The sequence below is a fragment of the Corvus hawaiiensis genome, chromosome 17, assembly GCF_020740725.1.
Source record: "Corvus hawaiiensis isolate bCorHaw1 chromosome 17, bCorHaw1.pri.cur, whole genome shotgun sequence".
Classification (NCBI taxonomy): Eukaryota; Metazoa; Chordata; class Aves; order Passeriformes; family Corvidae; genus Corvus; species Corvus hawaiiensis.
This window is the reverse complement of record NC_063229.1, coordinates 2,845,385-2,865,569: the sequence shown is the minus strand read 5'-3', so window position 1 is coordinate 2,865,569 and position 20,185 is coordinate 2,845,385. Positions and strand designations below refer to the sequence as shown.

The 20,185-nt window shown below is 47.4% G+C and overlaps 1 protein-coding gene across 2 annotated transcripts in view; it reads right to left on the bottom strand.

Annotated features, from left to right (window-relative positions):
- Nucleotides 1–557: 557 nt before the first annotated feature.
- The window catches only part of MMP24 (matrix metallopeptidase 24), a 43,390-nt gene continuing 23,762 nt past the window's right edge, over nt 558–20,185 (bottom strand). For both annotated transcript variants that reach the window (XM_048321604.1, XM_048321605.1), the window contains exons 5-9: nt 17,911–18,072; nt 7,012–7,226; nt 5,547–5,685; nt 4,379–4,645; nt 558–3,094 (exon numbers count right to left, since the gene is read on the bottom strand). In XM_048321604.1, the coding sequence (XP_048177561.1) occupies nt 2,757–3,094; nt 4,379–4,645; nt 5,547–5,685; nt 7,012–7,226; nt 17,911–18,072 (1,121 nt within the window). In that variant the 3' untranslated portion in view covers nt 558–2,756. The remainder of the gene's footprint in view (nt 3,095–4,378; nt 4,646–5,546; nt 5,686–7,011; nt 7,227–17,910; nt 18,073–20,185) is intronic.

Genomic DNA, 20,185 nt, shown 5'->3' with positions numbered 1-20,185 from the left:
CCAGGCTGATGGGCAGCGAGTCCAGTGCTGCAGCACAGCACAGGATCCCAGCAAAGAGCTCAGGGGTGGGAACTGTCCCTTACACAAAAAACATGTTTGTGCCCAGATCCAAGTTACCCTAGGACTGTCCAGGGGCTGATCATAGCAAAACAGAGATGATAACAAATGGGATTGTGCTGGAGGAAAGCTGCTTACCCCCCTGTGGCTGCAGAGTGCTGTTCTCACCCCCTGAACACCTCCTGCAATACCTCACCCCCTGGAAACTCCAACACCATAACACCTGCCCCAGGGCAGGTAGAAAAGGCCCCGAGGTATTTCTGTGGCTCTGTGGAGCAGCAGCTGAGGCTGGGTTTTGGCAGCCCAGGACAGCAGCTGAGGCTGGGTTTTGGCAGCCCAGGGCAGCAGCTCGCCTTGCTGCAGCCGGGCACACTGCTCAGCCTCCAGCGCACCCAGGCACTGCGCTGCCTGAGCAGCTCGTTCCTTGGACAGGCCAAAACCCTACCTTTGCAGCAGGGAGGAGAAAATACAAACAAACCCAGACATGGCTCTCCATTGTAAATTTTTTTTTAATTTTTTTTTTTTTTTTTTTTTTTAATGATGGCTGTTGGAAGTTGCTCAAAGGCTTGGGCTGTCGCAGTCCCGGCGAGATGGCAGCGTACAGATGAGACCGAGGTGCCATGTGGCTGTGGCGTCCGTGGTGTGTGTCCCACCACACCTCTGGTACACAGAGCAACGCAGAGTAGCGTGGGGGTGTCTGATCAGTAGCTCTGACTTTGTTTGGTCCTTCGCACTCCCTTCACCCATCATGAGACGTTAGCACGTTTTGTCACTACAGTTCAAAGTTTCGCATCTACGAGCTTCTCACTTACTTTGTAATATGTTGGTAATAGTTTATGTTTAAACACAATAAACAGCTTGGCTATGGAAATCAGTTATGAAGGACAAAATACAATTTGAAACCACGCATTAATGCAGTCCTAGTGGGCTTCACCAGACGAATCTATGTGTCTATCCTGCTTCACCAGAGCAATATTTGAGCACTAATTAGCAATCCGGAATGCTAACAATCTCTCTGCTGCTTCGTTCCTCATTGTAATTAGGAATAGTTTTAGCATGTTTGTAGTCCTTGGGGTTTTTTTCAGAGCTGACATTATAAAGCTGTACTTTTTCTATACTAAGTGGACATTCTGTGCATTGCACTTCCATTGCACTCAATAGAATTCAGTTATAGGCAGAGGGTTTAGGTTAATCACCTGTTCCCCAGGGTGAGCAGGCAAAGCAATTCCTGTGCTGACATGGATGGCACTTCTGTACAGTGCTGGACTTCACTGTTACACTGCACTGCAATAGACTCTTCCACTCTTATTCAACATAGTAAAAATATCAGCATCAACATGAAAATCAAAAGTTTATGGTTAGGACACAATGTCCTGAACCACTTACAACTGTAAGAGGGATAAATAGAAGCTACTGTTGTAGGAAGAGATCTGTGGAAAGTCACTAGCTGAAAGTTAAGGTGGTTTTTTTGCCTTTACCTGATTTTTATGGCTCTGTCAAACATGGTCAACTCATTCTACTGTGTGGCATGCTTCCTTTGGTCCTTGCCAAATATTTGCCTGTGAAGACGTGAGTGAAACAAAAAATAACCCCCAATTTTGAAGGCATACAATGTTTGTAACATCTACAGGGGTTGGATTTAGTTTTATAAACAGGCCTACTTCTTACTGTACCTTGATTATTTCAGCAAAATATAATGACAACCTCACTCCAAACAAACATTTCCATTCTCCTGAAACCCAACGTACAAATTCCACAATCTAGTTACACATGCCACGGAACAACAACTCATCTTTTCCCAGCGTCTTAACAGGCAGAGTGCAGTCTGCATCTATACACATTCCCGGTATTTTGGTAACCATTGGTTCTTGCTGGCAGGAGCTTAAACCAACTTACATGACATTTAAATATTTCTTTCATGAGTGGCTCCCAAAACAAAAACCATGATTGTTTTTTGGTTGTTTTTTTTATTTTTAGACCAAATTACTTTGTCTTCAGATTGTCCCAGTCTAGGGCTTGATGTTGCCAGGTGTCTGTTTGGTGCTTCTTGAGCTTCTGCTCCACACTCCGGTACCTCTTTGAGTGCTCGGTGGTTCCTTGTGCACTGTGCTGAGTGGCAGCATTGATTAGTTATGAATGTACAAAACATCTGACCAGCAGGTATTGGAAAATTGTATCCAGGCAGATCCCTGGATTTTGTAATAAACTAAGAAGATTTTTTAGAATGATTCAGCATCAGAATGTCTTCTGCTTATGACACTGAAATTGTTCTTGTTCATAGATTTCATGATCTTAATTCATTTATGAGACAGCTATTAAAAAAATGGTTCTGTTCAGAGGTGGTTTAGCTACACTGGAGAATGCTGGGTTTAACAGGGAGCACTGGTGCAGGGAACTGAAGGAAGTTTCCCAGATCAGTTGAAACCTGTCTCGAAGACTCTGGTGCTGGCAGAGCGAGCCAGTGGATGGCACCGCGACCGGCAGGTGACCTAAGCAGCACGAAGGAAGGAGGCTCCACACTGCAAGGCTGCCTGCCTGTATTTTTTCCAGTTTTCCTGCTTATTTCCATCCCAGGGTGTTCAAAACTTGTAGGTCACTGAAGTAGTTTTGTTTGGTAGGCTTTTCAATGCATTTTCTCTTTTTTGTGTGTGTCCATAGTCCTCATCAGCTCAATGAGTTGAAATGTGCAGCGGGCTGTGTCATACCCATTCCTGGACAGGTCTTTTGTAGTACACAACATTTTGCTGCACCTCTTTGTTTTTAAACTGGAAGATTGTGTATACCAGGACAAGGATACACAGGGACAGGATGCAGGGGATCACCACTGCGATGGCATTGACAGTGCTGGGCACGTCGTTTATTGTCACCATGATATCCACGTCGTCGTGCGGGAGGCGCCGGTCCTTGCTCCGCTCAACATCCTTCTGGTTACAGCCCATCCAGTCCCTGAGGATCGACCTGGGGTAGCCTGGCTCCACACTCAGCCGCTGGTTATCAAACTTCCAGTACTCTTTCCCTTTGTAAAAGTAGGTGTAAACTAGGAGACAAAACAAAGAGTATTTCTCACTATTTCTGGTTAATGAGCTGTGCTTGTGGAAGGACATTAAGGGAGCCTGGACAACTGAAACTAGCCACTACCTAAGTCAATAAAACACTTTTATCCAGGGCATTCCCAAGCCATTGTAAAGTCAATGTGGTTTTGGAGCTGGGATTTAAAGGAGAAGCTATAACCCTGGCTTGTGTGTTCAACATTGCCCATGGAACACCATTCCCCTTGGCCAAGACAAGCTGAGAATTAAAAAACAAAGCCCTACTAACTTTAAAGGAAGGGTTCTGCACTGAGTTATTTTTTACTACAGCATCTGTAAAGATGTGCTCGTCATTACCAAGTGATTAACACCATCTGCAGGGTGCCAACATGTGCCTGGGTGTGACAGTGTTTGGAAGAACACCAGGCTTCTGTTCATTCAGCCTGAGGGAGCAAATGCTGAGTAAGATGAATCCTTTTGCCACAGAATCACGAAGATTTGGCCTGTGTTAAGGAGCAGTGCTGTCCTGCTGCTAATAAAAGGGTGATGCTTTATGCTACATGTTGTTTGAAGCACCTCTCTCTCCCCAGATGACTCATTTTCTAATGACTCTCAAGTTATTAGAAAAAAAGGAAAGAGAACAGGAGAAGGGAGCTGTGGTGAAAAGTGCTGGTCTCCTGCACTGTTCCCCAGCTTAGCTGGTCTCACTGCTATCCTCCAGCCTGGCCCAGCCCTACAGCCCTCCTCTCACACCACAGCTCCAGATTTGAACACAGCCTCAATGGCACAAGCCCCTTCTGTTGGCTCTTTCCCTAACTGGAGGAGGAGGAACTCTTCAAATCAGAGAAAGAAATGTGTTGGAAGGAGCCTCTCTGGAGCTCCAAGCCCCTACTCAGAGCATAACTTCAAGGCTAACTGCTAACATCAGACAGGTTGGAGCCTTCAGCAGAGAGCCAGAGCTCACCACAGGTAAATTAGGAGGAAATGTAACTTCCAGCATCCTCAGAAACAGGGCCCAGGAAAAGTTAGGTCTATTGTGGCAGAAAAATCCCATTCCCTATGAGCTGGATTGTCATAATGTGGTTTAGCAGCTGAAGGAGGTGTGTGGGTTGGGACAAGGGTCAGGAAGGATCTCAAACTGCTGCTGCTCACAAAGCCCAGATGACCCCAGGGCTTCTGAGACTTGATTCCTGGATCAGAAAATACTCAAAACACTCCACATCCAACCGCCCAGCTCCCAGCACAGACCAGCTCTTCCCAATCTCACAGCTGTAATGACTGCAGACACATACAGCCTTCCTTGCTGATGAAAGCCCCCTGAGGAGCCTGAGGGATTCCTCTCCACACGGTGATGGGCTTTGGGTATCCTGGGTCCGTTGCTCTCTTGTCCTCGTTGTACCTCCAGTACCTGTCCCCCTTGAAGAAGTACGTTTTGCCCATGGGCTCCCAGCGCAGCGCCGTGTCGATGCCCTCCCGGGGCAGGCAGTTCCCCAGCTCCACCAGGCTGTGCGGGTAGCCTGGCTCTGCCGTCACTTCCTTAAAAACCCAGTACTTATCTCCTAGAGGTGAGTGAGGACACAAACAACAAACAGATTGGCCTGGTTAGGAGTTGAATCGATACGAACCTAAACCAACTGCAGTGAACCATAGGATGTTGAGGGCTTCCAGGCTTAACTGTAATCTGTGAAAAAGCTGCTCCTCCATTTTGAATCTGAAACCTTATTTCATCTGCTGCTTGTCAGCTCTTGTTTTGGGAGAGCTGTTGAACAGCCCTTTCCCATTTACCTTCTCATGCCAGTAATGATTTCAAAGACTTGTCTCATCCCCTATCTGCCATCCCTTGCTCAGGCTGAGGTGTTGGTCAGCCCAAGCTTTTTAGACATTTCTGTTGCCTTTCCCTGAGCCTTCTCAAGTTTTCATACAGTTTAGAAAGCTGAGGTACTGAAGCTGCAGACACAAATTCAGAAGCCTGTGGTTTTGTACTGGACATGCTTTCCAGCCATGCTTCCTTGCTCACAAGTTACAGGATCCTGTTCAGACACTGTCACCATACAAGGAGCTAAAGTGGGTCCCAGCACAAGGTTGGTCATTTTGTCTCTTTAGGAGACGCTTGTCCAGAAATGAGGTTTGGGAGTGCCCTGTACCTGGAGAGGCCTCAGTGCCCTGGTGAAAGGTGTTCAAGGATAGGGAGGGAACTGACACTCCCTGGGAAATAGGAGCTGTTTCTTTTTATCACATGAAAGCCAACTTCCCCTAATTGATAGGGTTAAGACTCTATACAGAGATTTTCCTGGCAAGGCCAACCCACACTGAACTGTATTTGAAGGATCAATGTGGCTGCTTGAAGTGCCCCCTTGGAAAAGGACAAGGGTGCAGCGTACCTGTTTTCACCATTTTCATGCCCTAAAAGCAGCCTGAGGTGAGGCAGGAGTGGTTCGCTCATACTGAACTGTACTGTACCTTTGAAGAAAACGAATTTGCCATCAGAGCGCTCATAGGCTGCGTCGATCTTTGCAGGGAGGCCCTTCCAGAACTGCTCAATCTGCATGGGATACCCCTCCTGCACCCGGTTGTTGCGCAGACGCCAGAACCAGCGATCCTGAGAAAACCAGAAGCCTCTTGAGACTGAGTATTTTTGTCTTGCAGTCAGACCTGGCTGGGTCCAGCATCCAGCACTGCTAATTCTTGCCTAGGCCCCACAACCATTACAGACACAAGTCCTGCTTCAGGTGACAGCTCCAACCCAGCCCAACACTGTCTTCAGTGTGGGAAGTGCTCTGGGGGGAAGATGGCAGCCCAAAGGGAGAGATGTTGATTGATGGTGCTGTGAAAAAGGGTGGAAAGAAGGAGAGGGAAAAGGAGCAGGGGGAAGAGAGTCCACAGCTGTAAGCATTGTGACCTCTCCATGTCTTGTCACTGAGGTGTCCTGCTTGTCCTGGTACAGTTGAAGCTCAACTCTCAGAGGCCAGGAGAGCCAGACAGCCTGAACATTACCTGGTGACCGTGTGAAACACACAAGGTCTGAAGGCACAAAGGAGTTATGAAATATTCCTTTAGATATTAGATCATTAGTTAAAGCTGCAGTGGATGCTCAGGGATGAGCATGAGCAGGACAGAACCTGTGAGACTTCTCCCAGATACCATCCCAACCTTCAACTAGTTTCATTTCAGTAATATTCTGCAATTGATGTGGTTTGTCCATTTAATAACCCTCAATATATCTCTCTCCACACTTCATACCCATTGGGCAGAGTGAAAGCTACTGGTATTTTGGGAAGGGGATCATGGATGTCCATATTCAAGGCACCCTAATGGGTTATTGAGCAAAGCCTCTCCTTCCTCCCTGGCTGTAGTTTACAAGGAAGGTTGACTCAAACTCCCCAGGTAGGCTGAGTGTTCCCAAAGCCCCAGTTCTGTGCATGTCACCTCTGAGACAACGAGGCTTGTTCCCACAGAAGCTGTGGCTGCCCCATCCCTGGAAGTGTTTCAGGCCAGCTTGGATGGGGCTTGGTCTAGTGGAAGGTGTCCCTGTCCACGGCAGGGAGTGGAACAAGATGGTCTTTAAGGTCCCTCCCAGCCCAAACCACTCTAGGATTCTGTGGTTAACCGTGGCACTGGTATTGCTCCCTGGCTTTACAGGTGGCTCCTCTCAGGCTTGGTGGTGTCTGAATTCTCTGCCAATGCACCCAGTTCACATTTTGGAGCACAGGCTGCCTGGGCATTTTGTAAATCCCATCAGGCACTGTTTCCAAATATTACAGAGCCAATCTGCTTACACTTCCTTCCAATACTGCTCAGTTATCACCCCCAGAGGAACAGAGCTATTTTCACAGCCATTTCAAATCTCACTACCAAATACTTCTATTAACCCTTTCCAGCAATAAAATGAAGGGAAGACTCATGGGTAAGCGGGAATTCTTAGTACCTTGAAAACAAACATTTCTCCTCTAAAGAGAGCCACAGTGTTAAAGTTGCCATCACAGATGTTCGGTTTGGAGCCAGGGAGAGCTGGCCTGTCACCCAGAGGAGGACTGGGAGGCCGTGGCTGTCTCTCGTGTTTTCTTTCCGAAGTGGAGTGAATTCTGCGAACAGGAAGAGTTGGTAAAGGCCTGGTTGGCTCCAGGGGCTCAACAGGAGGACCTAGAAGTGAAAAGGAATATATTTAGTAAATTGGACACGCTTGGTTTTTCTGTAAGCTTTAAAAGGCTCCAGGCTGGATGGACAGCACTGCCAGGGATTTACATACTCCTGATGCAGAGCTCACTTCCTAGAAATGGGGAGCAGAATGAGATGCATCCACAAGTGAAAACTATCCCAAAACAGACAAGTGATAAGAACTGAAGAAGAGCCAGAATGTTTTTGCAGGTCTTCTCAAGGAGGCTGGAGCTAAAAGGAAGGAGGAGCCACACCAGTCACGTTCCCAACTGAAATGAAAGGTCGTAACCCTTGAATAGAAATGTTTAGTAGACCATAAAAAAAGGCAACAAAAAACCCTAGAAACCAAAGCAAAACCAGAAAAAAAAAATGGTGTGAAAACCAATGCTACATTGTAGGGGAACTGCAGGGAATACTTTATTACAGGTCAGTTACCAATCTGTGCTTTCCCTGACAAACAGGTGTTACAAGGAACCTTATCCCACTCAAGTGATGCCCTCCCAGCACAGCTCTCCCTTTCCATCCTTCCCCAGCTCAGCTCTGGGATGTGACAAGGCTGCAGGAATGTACAGAGAAATAAAAGTATGAGTGAGTTAGACTGGAGCAGAGGTCTTAAACTGCCTCTGCAGTTTTCATTAACAGTTAGAGGGAAATCTGGACCACATCTCACTCAGAGAGTCCCAGGTTCCTTGTTGCTTCTCAGAGAAGGCCACGAGTTAACATGGCAAGAAACAGAAGGCCACTAGAGCAAGAGATTTCGGTGAGCTTGAGATCTGAAGATGGTTTATTTGCTGGGATCAAGGTTTCAATTCCATTCTGAGCCTGTAGGACAAACCCCCCGTGGGCAGAATGAGGGCTGCTGTCATGGGTGCTGTTTCAGTGTCACTGTTTCGGGCCAAGGTGCTGCACCCCAGCTGGGGGTGAACACTGGCCCTGGACAAGGCTCATCCTCACAGCCTGGAAGAGTCACCCCGAGCTGGGCACCTGCCCAAAGCCAGGGAAGGGATTTATGAGGAAGGATTGAGGTACCTGTGGAGGCCACACATCTGTGGGGTTAGAAGAGGGTTTTTGCAGACAAACACTTTGAACTGTGCAGTCTGAAATGATGGTTTGGTGCCTGAGTCCCCATGGCAGCTTAACTCTTAAATGTTCCGTTTTCAAAGGGTTCCTAAAATGGATGAGTGCTTAACATGTCCTGGAAAGGGGACCAGATTAGGAAAATCCTCACAGCTAATGACAAAGAAGCCATCAGAGAAAGCCATCTCAATAACTGTCAATAAGGATGTAACAGTAAGGATCTCATGTCCAGGTTTCATGGATATTATGTTCAGAAAGTACTACTTGGATGATAAAGTTCAACTTCCTGCAGTACCAGGCCAGAAACCTCCACCAGCGAGTCCTGTGGTGAGCCCAGTGTTTCCAGGGCAGATACAGCCCATTTTCTAATTTCAAGCATAGAAAATCCTCTATAATGCACAGTAAACTGCTCTAATGATTAAGCCCTATCACAGTTGAAGTCAGCCTTACCCATTGCCTGAGTTTGTGCAGGATTAAATTCAGTGTTTTCTTTCTTATGTCCAGCATCTCAACATTTAATCATTTATAGATTTTGATGGGAATGCTTTTAAAATTCTCTTCAATGAACTAAATAGAGCAGTTCCTTTGGTCTGTTGCTGCAATGGATTTTGGTTTCAAGGTCTTGAGACTTACACCTCTTTCCTGAAGCTTTTCAAATGGATGACTGTATTTATTCAAGGCAATTTGTCCTCATAACACTTTGTACCATATGCAGTTATTAGCAACTATTTGTATTTACTTTATCCCAGAGCTTTAATAAAAGACATCAGATATTGCTTACAGAAATACTTTAGATGAGGCTTCTTGGAAAGCTGTCTACATGAAATGGATACAAATACTATACTGATACTGTGTATTTCTCATCCCCTCCCAATCTTACCTGGTCAGTGCCCAGTGGTTTAGCTGACCATAGAATTTCCAAACTCTGATACTGCTACTGCCAGAGACCTGTGGATTTTCCCCAGATGGGATGCAGCCAAGGTCTCCAGACAGTGCCTGTGACCTGAGCAGCAGGGCTGGACCAGGCAGGGTGGGCACATCCACAGCAGTGCTGCCGTGCAGCTCAGGAGGTGCTTTTGGAGCCTGGTCCTTGCAACTGCTGTGCTTTTGGTCACACTCAGGTTCATTAAATACATCCTTTCTGGACCAACCTAAACTTGAAGATGCATTTCTTGAGCACAATCCAGGATGCTGCAGCTGCAAACAGGCACCACAGGGCACAGCAAGAGCTGACCCACAAAACCACCTCCTTCCTCAAAATATATACACAGCAGGTGTCTCAGTCCTCAGGACCTTATTTATTTCACACCATCCCTGTGTACTGCTGGCTCTCCACATGTACTGCTGCTATTCTTGCTGGCAGCCACTGACACTGTCTGCTCCCACACCCACAGGACCTTTCTGTGGTGTGAAGCAAAGGCACCTCCCCAAGGGCAGCACGTCAGCTGGATGTCTGGCACAGGCTGGAAAGCTCCTGAAGGCAGGACTGAGTTGGTACAGTGGGGCATGCACAGCTAGGAGTGGGGAAAGAGGCCCCAGACAGACCCTGCACAAGGACAGACGGGGTTCTGGTTTGTTCACATGGGAGGGGGCAGCAGGGTTCAGCTCCTGCCTGGAACAACTAAAGGAGCAGGAAGTTCACAACCAGTTTTGGATGTCAAAAATGGCACTTGGTGCCAGTGACAGAACCCAAGTAAATGAAGTCTGAAAACCAACAATTTACATGCTCAGTGAAGATGGAAATGCTTGCTTTAGGAAAGAGAAGTTTTGACTGGGACCTAAGCAAGGGGACAATAATTGGTGATTTACTGAGCACTGCAGACGCTCATTAAACAGCAGAATGACCCCTTCCCTCCTGTGCTGCCTTCCCCATGGCTTTCAGTGGATGTGGTTGGTAAATAACACTGGAAAACCTCTAATGCCTGTCCTACCTGACAGGATTCCCCTGCCAGCAGCCTGGCACAAGGGTCAGCTATAGCCCATTGCTGCAGAAACACGGGAGGTGTTTGCTGTTCCCTCCCCTTTGCAAGGGGCAAATGCTGCCATGCACTGACCAAGGTGCATGAGGTGCATTTCTGTTGCCAGAGATGACCACAAGCAGTAAGATGAGAACACGACATTAATTCCTTCTCCCTCTCTTTTAACAGGAAAAAAGGGTGAGACAGGAATAGTACCTTAAAAAAAAAAAAAAGATGAATGTGTCTGATGACAAAGAGCCATCGGACACAGAGAATCTGACACACACAGAATCTGACACACAGAGAATCTGACACACAGAGAATCTGACCATAAGGTGCAGAACAGGCACTACAGTGTTACGCTTTTATGATGGAAATTTAACACCTCCTGCATGACTGGAGTTACTAATCCACTGTCTCTGCACAAGCGAGGACCACCTGTGTACCCAGTCACAGCCTGCCCTGCCCTGTACAGGCAGTCCCATACAGCTCCCCTGTTCACCTTCAGTGCCCAAGGCCTGTCACAGTCATCTGTGGAGAAGAGGAAAGTTCAAACAGCACCTGCAACCCAGGGGACCAATGTAAAGGTTTTAATTAGCCCTAAAATGCCACTGCAGCCACACACAGAGAAGTGCACGGCAGAAGCAGTTGTACACACCGTGGTCAGGATGGTGCCAAGCAGCACGGATTCAGATGAACCAGGGATTTGCATTAAGGAAAACATTTGCTAGGACAGTGGAGAGAGATCTCAAGTCAGGCCCAACAAGGGAAGCTGGCCTTGTATGTACTCACTGCTGGCCATGGCCAAAACAGAGCTGAGCACACTGCCCTGAAGGGGGACCTGGCCCTGGCAAGGCTTCCTACACGTGCTGCAGGTGGTCTGCAACCTGCTTGGATGCAGATTTTGTCATTTCACTTCAAATATTCCTCTTACTGTCTTTCCCTGCCAGCCACAGATGTTTCCTTGCTATCTTTCACTCCTTTTTTTGTTTTTATAACCCAGGCCTTCTAATTTATTCTGATGGAAGGCTTGTCTCCTCTCATACTTACATGGACTGCCCTTTTATTTTTAATTGCTGCGTCCACTTTGTCCCTGAGTGTGGCTAAAGGTGGGAGGTGATCCAACAACTGTACACATGAGAAGAGCACAGGAGCACACAGAAAACATGGAAATCCTCAGGTCCAAGTACTACTCAGGCAGAATTTGGTGAACAGGTTTGGGAATGGGAAGCAGAAGCACAGCCTGTGCGTTGGTGGAGAAAGATGCTCCCTCATAAGACCTAAGGCACTGCAGAGCCCACCTGGCATGCAAGCAGAATGAGCAGACCCCATCCATTAGGAAAGCTCCCCGGTCATTCCCATTTCCAGACTTCATCACAGTAACCTGCCTCCAAAACAGCTCAAGGCAGGATGGAACAGGTTTACCAGCAGCACAGATGAGTGTGTGAACAAAGGGTCACTTAAGACGTGCTGTGGTATTTAATACAGGGACTGATCACACCCACCAGTGTGTGACTGACCAGGCAACATCCTCTGTCACTACACTTCCGAGCAACTTCAGAGAATCAGACAGAGGAAAAATATCTAATTAGAAAAACCTGAGTGAGAGAGGTTATTGCATGGGTCTGCAAATGGGCCTGAACCCAGTCACCTAGTTATGATGTGTGATCCCAGCACCAGAGCCAAGTCCACCCATGGGACTGATCCTGCAGCCACTTCCACACGGGAAGCAGGAAAGAAATCTCCTGGAGCTGGAAACTACACATTCTGCAGGGAAGCAACTTGCTGGGACTTTACAGACACTGTGTGGAGAAGAAGTGTTTCTTCCTCTCTATCAGAAGCAAGGCAAAGAATGTCAGAAAGCTTTTGGGTCACAGCAGATCACCTTCAGAGTGTGACTTCCACCACTGGCACTTAGCCTCCTCCCTTCATGCTTCCTCTGTCGCAGACCATCTGAATACCAAGGTGACCTGTGAAGATAACACAGAGAGAGGAGGCATTTAGGAGCCACTGTGTCGATAGTTGAGGACAAAATATAATTGTACTGTCCTCCTGGCTATTGACAGAGTGTTCCCTCAGCTGCACAGCACCTGCCTGGAGGCTCAGCACCTTCCTGGCTCAGCCTGTCCCAGCCAGTGGCTCCCCGAGCCTGCCAGCACAGAAGAGGCTTTGGGTCAGCTCAGGGGAGAGAACCATCCACTTGCAAACAAAGGCCTGTCCTTATCTTCTTAATATTCACTCCAAGAAGAAAACTATCCTCCTGGCTGCAGTTATGGTTTGAATAACACAGAGGAGGGTTTTGGTTTGAAAAAGCTGAGCTGCCTGCGTGTTTCTGTGGCACTGAACCAGCTGTCCAGGTACACAGGCAAGGCTCTTCAGCTTAAAATCAAAGCCTACAATCCAAGGGAGCTAGGGAGAGCAAGAGAAACCCACCTGGCTGCTCTGCAGGCTCCAGGGCAGTGCAGAGAGGCCCCTGTTCACACTACCTGATGCAGCTGCCAACAAGCCACCTCAGGGGCCAGAGATTGTCCACAAAACTCCAAGTGCAGGAAGGACTCCTTCCCCTCACTCACTTGATAAACTCACCCAGAGAGCACTTTGCACTTCTGGGCTCAGCCTTCAGGGCTGAAGTGAATTAAGATGTTCCAGATAGCCTGGATCCTTGCCACAGTGCAGAACAAGCCCCAGCACCCACAGAACAACGGGCGGACAGTCAAGGCCCCCATGATCATCACTGGGTGGCAGGAAGGGTTTCTCAAGCCCTTCTCACATGGACATTCTCCTCTGAATGACAACTGCCCTGCAGGTGATAGAGCGTTCACCTGGCAGACAAGTGTCCGCAGCAGACATCTTTGCTCTAAGCCAAAGGGAACGCTCTCCTGGGCTCTGGAACGAGGTGATTCACCTTGCACTTGGGTTCTCTGCTTTGGGTACCAGAAAACTGGGTCGAAAATTCCCAGGCTTGGGCAGGCAAATGATGAGAGGTTGGGACTCTGCAAGATGCTCCAGTTTCCTTCTGGAAAAACTTTCAGAAGCCTGACATCTGCTCCACAGCAAAACAGAACATTTTCCTACACTCAGAAGAATCTGTAGGATGAGAAAAGTATTTCCTACCCAGCCATAACACACACCAGTGTTCTTCCACCAGCTGAGAAACCTCCCAAGAGAGATGGGCTCTCTCTCAGCCTCCCCTTTGGCAGAATCCTCCAGGTGTCAGGTGGAGCCCAAGGAGAGCACCAGGAACCAGGCAGTTACTCCCTGTGTTCCAGAGGAATGGCATACAGCAGGTGAGATCTGTGGATGCACCAGAGGTGGAGTCTGATGTTTTCTGCTGGGTTCAACAGAGTCGGTGGACAGGAGGAAAGGTGCAAATGAAGTGATGCAACATAGAGAGGGGATCTGGTATCTCTGCAGCATGCCAGAGATGTGGCACCAGGGCACATCCCTCCAGATTCCTGAGTGCCAAGCATTTGCCTTCCCCTCTCCTATGAGCACAGCACCACGGGACACGGATCCACAAGTCCCAAGTCTTGCAGCTTCTATAGATGAGGTCTTGGATGTTATTTTATTTCCTCCTCATGTACAAGAGGACATTTTCAGAGAACACTTCCAGGTCCTGCATGACAGCAAAGCTTGCGCTGATGGTCCCAGTGCAGTGTCACTACATGGAAATTCTCCACCAGGTCTTTCTGCTGTTCCCTCACAAGCCATCTCACACACAGGTGTAGTTTACAAGGATCTGGGATGGTCACAAGAGTCTGTAGGTTACAAGAATCTCTATGGCTGGCACTGGGAAAAGGGGAGGGAGGTTATGGAACCCGTGCACACTGCACTGGGGAGGCGGGACTGGCAGAAGGTTCTGTTTGCTCATGGACACTGTGCCCTGCTGATCCCCTGTTCCTGGATGTCAGAGCTGGTGTTGTCCAGTTCCTCGGCCAGGGACTAGAGTGGTTTCATGACCAGTCTGGACCTCAGGCCTCAGGGGTGCAGCATGTGCACTGACTGGGAGCTCTTCTCTTGAGCTGCACGAAAGATGTGCGAGGCTGAGACTTCCTCAGTGGGATTTGGGATGACTCATATCTTTGAGGTTGTCTCCTGGTCTACCTTTGAGTGGTTAGGAGACCTCCCCTTTGTGACCCTAGGCTTTGAAAGGCCATTGAAGGCAATGGCCTGGTTAACCAGCCTGTGGACATGAGTTTCCCTGCACGTCATGTCAAGCCCTCTGCTCCCCAGACACAGTATCACAAGAGTCACTCCCAGTGAGAGGCTGCTTCATCACCCACTGCAAACCAGTACAGAGAGCAGGACTTGAAGAATAATGGAATCACAGAATCAGTCGGGTTGGAAAAGGCCTCTGAGATGATCAAGTCCAACCCTTAACCCAGCACTGCCAAGCCCATCACTAAACCCTGTCACCAAGTGCCACATTCACACTTTTTTTGAATACCACCAGGGATGGTGACTCCATCACTGCCCTGGGCAGCCTGTCCCAGTGCCTGACCACCCTTTTAGTGAAGAAATTTCCCCTAATACCCAGCCTAAAACTCCCCTGACACAACTTGAGGCTGTTTTGTTTTGTCCTGTCACTTGTAACCTGGGAGAACGCTGAGTCCCACCTGCCTGCACCTTCCTGTCAGGACAGGGTGACCACTGCTGCAGTGACCAGTTCAGGCTCAGCTGAGCATCTCTCCTCTCTCCACCCTGCAGCCCTGGATTCAAAACTAGCAAGTTAAGAGGCAACTCAACAGGATATCCAGGGGACCTACAAACTGGTATCATTTCCAGTTCAATTCCTTCCTGGGCATGTCACTTGTGACATGGGCACCTAAGTACAGAGGGAGATATCCTTCTGAAAAACACACATAAAGAAAAGTCTCGGTATTTCCTTGTTTTGTCAAGGAATATGCCACAGGAAGCAGCTCAGGAGATGGGAATATTGCTGACTTGTGTTGCAGCTCTGTCACACAGGGAGCTGCTGGCCTTGTCCTCAGTAGCTCAAAATGGAAGTAACATTTTAAACATTGACCTTATACTAATCAGCATGAAGCACAAACAAGAGTTCACATCACCTACTGACTCTTTGGGTGAGTTTTGAATTAAATTCAGCAGAAAATAAATTAAAAATTCAACAAATCATTATATGACAGGTCTGGACATATTTAAAACACATTTGAAACGCATCATTCTCAAAAGAAGGAGACAAAATAGACTTCAGCTTTAGTAGAGCCTCTGTTCTTTGTTTTAGCAACTTCAGTGGAATGAAAAATTGGAAGTTTTAATTATAATTATTTTTTTTAAAGGATGCTACAGGCAAGACAGTGGCTCTGTGTCTGACTTTGCAGAGTAGGTTACTAAATAATACATATTGAGCACATGCTGCTGCACTGTAGAGAATGTCAAAGCAGCAAGAAAGCAGGAGATTTTTGTTTTGGAGAGGTTCTCTGGTAGATGGGCTTTTGGCATTCCCAAGGCACAACAAAGCAGAGTGGCACTGTGGAAATAAAATGCATTAGTTGAATGTTCCTGCTAAAGCTACAAGAAGGATATTTCAGCAGGCCCTTCTCAGTTGTAAGATAAGATAAGATAAAGGGTTCTGTTCTTTCCCATTAGTTCCAGGGAGAAACCTTCACCTTCATTTTCCATAATTTCTTTGTGAACCATAAGCATAATACCTAATTTTAAATTCAACTTCATTTTTTGGACTGTAACTCCGTACTAAGGGCCAAAATCTCTACCTGGGGGAAGCAAAGCTCCTGCTGCAGAAGCTGCTCCTTCTTCTCCCCACAGGATGAGTTATCTCTACAACCCCCAACACCATCCCCAGCCCACTCCAGCTCAAAGGCCTCAGAGCCCCATTCTGGGCAGTGCTGGTCCCAGCTCAGCCCCTGCTGATCTTGGCTTGAACCCCAAAAGTGAAGCAGGAAGGTTGTCAGTTCCTTATCTGCTCCCTTTCCAAAAACACATCAGAAAACAGAGAAACCAGTCATTTTTTCTTGATTGCACTTCCACTGTCTGCAATAAATTATGGCTTTTTTCTTTTCTGCTTAATCAAAGTTCACAGGAACTAAATCAACATTTCAAAACAGAAACAGCACAATGACATTTTGCCAGCTTTCAAAAATTAACACTTAGGTCTATTACTTAATGAAAGTTTAACACTGACTACCACAGCACTTTATTTCAAAACTCTCCAGAGTCTCCACTATCCTGAGCACCAGAACACGTACTATGTTAAAGTATTCATAATTAAACAATACCACAGGACAATTAACATTCAACTTCAGCCTGGTAATGATCAATAAGAAGATGTACCAATGAGACAAGATAGTTCCCCTGGGTGTGCCTTAAGCCACCTTATTTTACATGTTGGACCTTGCTTGGATATCTGCCTCACACTGAGGCTGGACTGCACTCTACAAATGCCTGGTTTTTCCCACTGCCCGCACAAGTCAGAGAAATTAGCCCAGAAAGAGACTTTGCCAGGCATCTGCACTTAAATAAATGAATCTCAATCCAGTCACAGAAAATAAACACCAAATCTGGCTCAAACAGCTGAGATACAGTTTAGACCTCTAAAGTCTTGCTGCACTGCTTTGGAGTCTCACAGGTCTTGACACAAATTCTACTAGCAGCAATTTCAAATTCACTGGCAGATCACTGATGCAAACATTGACTAGTGTCAGGCCTGCCACCAACCTCTGCAGCAAGCCCTGAGAAACACCAGCTTTCCCACTGACAACCACCTTCCAAGTATTTTTTTCACCTTTAGTTCATACCATATCTGCTCTACGGCTTCTGGGAGCTAATATTTGACTCCAGCTGCACAGTTACACAGCACAACTGCTCTGTGCTGCATTTATTAAGTAACCTCTCTGTCAAACTTGCACCTTCCACAAAGAATGAAATCAGGGATGTTTGACAAAACCTGTTTTCCGCAGACTGCCACAGACTGTGGCCACTAGTCTCAGTCTCCCCTTGAGCTCCTAGAACCTGGATTTCTCTTTGGTCTCAGAGTCTCCTTCAGCCAGTAAGTCTGCAAGTTCCTGTCCTCACACCCTGGTATTCATGATCCCATCACAGGGCACCACATCATCTGCAGCTCCTTGGTTTTTTCCCATAATCTCTCTGCCCCTTTTCCCTATTTTTCTTGAGCCAAATATCTTTGTGACACACGCTGTACAATACGTTCAGCTGGAGATTAAAAGAAGCAAAGTGTTCCCTAAGCAGATCCAAACTTTCTTTCCCTACCTTATATATAACAGGAAAAAAACAAGTGCATAAATACTTTTTACCTTTCCTTGATGTTGCAGGCTCTTTGCATTCTTTCCCTTTATTTGCACTGGTTGTTCTTAATGGACAAACCTTGGGTACAGCAAAGCCTGTTTTTCCCTTTGCAGTCCTCCTTGATTTGGGGACACAGTGAGGGATGAAGCAGCAGTGGGATCACAGAGGTTTGGTTATCCTGACTTTTGCAGTCATCTGGTTCTTAGTCCTGGATCAAGGGCTTTAAACAGTTCCCCACTCGGCTCTGGCAGGAAATGCAGCCCACCATCTGCAGGCATTTGGGGGCTAATTGTAAAATAGTCTCTAGGCTCAAACTTGGTGTAAGTAAAGAAGTAGATAGGGTTGCTCACCGTAGATTTTCTGAATTCCTTGCAGGTCATCCTGGGGCAGTTTGAAGTTGTGTGTTTCCATGTACTGGTAGAAAGGAGCCATGATAGCACTGGGATCATTGGAGTGTTCCAGACCCAGCGCATGCCCCAGCTCATGGACTGCAACCAGGAAGAGATCGTTCCCTGTGGGAGGAAGGCACAGCCAGGTTAGCACACAGCCACGGCCTGAGGCCATCCCAAGCCCCTCTTGCCCATAAAGCCAGAAGCAAATGCTTTGCTCTCCTCCTGCACAGCAGGTCACAGTGCCAGGGTCAGCTCCTGGAGATGGTTTTAGTCCCAAAAGTCTGCACAGCCTTTAGCCATTGTCATGGAATGGGCCAGAGGCTGCCAGCCCCAGACAGAGCAGGTAAAACAGGCAGTGCCTGCAGTGAAAGGACACTGACTGTAGACTCTCTTGTAGAGAATTTACAGAAAATGGCCAACAAAATGGTCACTCTGATACCACCGGCTCCTTATCTGAGCGCTGCCAGGAGAGGTGAGAACACAGACAGTCTGCTAATCCATGGTGGGGTGGGTGCTTTGTGCCCCTTCTGGGTCCTCTGGTGCTGTGCTCTGATCTGCCCTGGGCCAACAAATTGTAGGGGAGGTCTGCAGGCACTTGGCAAGGCAGGAGGAAGGACAGAGAAGACCAGGATAAGACCCACTGTCCCATGTGGGCAGCCCCATCTCCTCCAGTGCAGGCTCTTCGATGCGCTTTTACTCTGCTGGACCCCTGGCACTGCCATGTGTGCAGGAGCTGAGCACAGGTAGCTCCGTCCCACACGGGGAAAAGGTTGGGTTGGATCCCAGTGGTGGAAGACAAAGGAAGAAGGAGGAAAGAAGGGTCAGGACTCTTCCTGACAGGAAGAGGAAGGGTTCAGGAGCCCTGTCTGGTGCAGAAGCTGGGAGGAGTGCAAAGTAGGGGTACCTTCAACTCTACAGGCACACATTCCTCTTCAGTCCCACGGGTCTGGGACCCTCATCTCTTTGATCTAGTGTGGTCCCTGGATGTCCTACTCCATAAGGGCACTGGAAAGTGACCCAGGCAATGCTATGTAGGGATGAAGACAGAGCCAACAAGGACTGATGTAAGGGTCTCTTCATGGCAGGAAAATGTCTGAGCCCTCAATTCTGCCTGAATTTGGGCTCCTCTGGTTTTGTATTTTTTTGGCAAGGCAGAAACCAAGAGCACTTGCAATCAGACACTTGCAATCAGTTGTCAGTGGCAGTTCAGTGGCTGCTCTGCAGCCTCTCCAAAGAGCTTCCCCACACCTCCAACTGCCCCTGCCTTGGAGGTACCAATGCTCAGCTCTGTGCACAAGGCTGAGCTCTCCCTGAGACAGGAGTTGCAACAGTGACTCGCACAGAACCATCTCCACTTTTTAAATAGTTACTGCTTCACTGTTGCCCATAAAAACATGACAGAGCAGTTTCAGGGGTCTGTGAGTCTCCACAGCAGGGAGCTTTGCCAGCATCTGAAGATACCTAAAGTCAGTACCAAGCAGTGCTTCCCCAGCCACACGTACCACACCAAAACAGTTAAGTGCTCTAAACATTTGAGTTGGAGGGTGAAAGCATCTGAATACACAAGATATGTAAAAATATACAAATGCATTTCAAATAAATTTTCAAATACAAATGTCCAAAAACATATATAGCCTAAAATGTTAGAATTTCTGTATTTGGGAAATCCACATGGAGACCTACTTAGTTATTTTTTTTGTCATCTGTGGCTGAAAAACCTGGTTTGTGCAGAACAAGTCAATACCATGTCCAACAGCGTAGTATAAAATGCATGAAGTAGTTTTATGGTAAAGTTCGGAGGACTGATCAGGGGTTTTCAAAAACACTCAAGCTTAGAAGAAGCACCCAAATTCCAAACAGGAATCAGAGATTCAATGTAGTCTTGCAAAATTGAATGGACTCCTGTATCACCCTAAATGCTCGTGAAAGCATCATTTTCACTGCTACCACAACTACTCGCACATGGAAGTCCACGGCAAAGGTCACTCAGTACAGAGCTGACCTCATGAGACTCTGCTCATCACTCACCACAGGCTCACAGGCTCTGCCTGTGCTCAGGGACATCTTCCTTCACCTTCCCTCGGTGGCATTGCTAAAGTATCTGCAGTATTTGTGCTGCCAGCAGGTCTAGAACTTTTCTCTCTGTAAATCTGCATATAAATTTATGGAAGTGACTTGCCTCTATGTCCTAAACCTTTACCAGGAACATAAGATCAGGCACTACCTTAAGCTA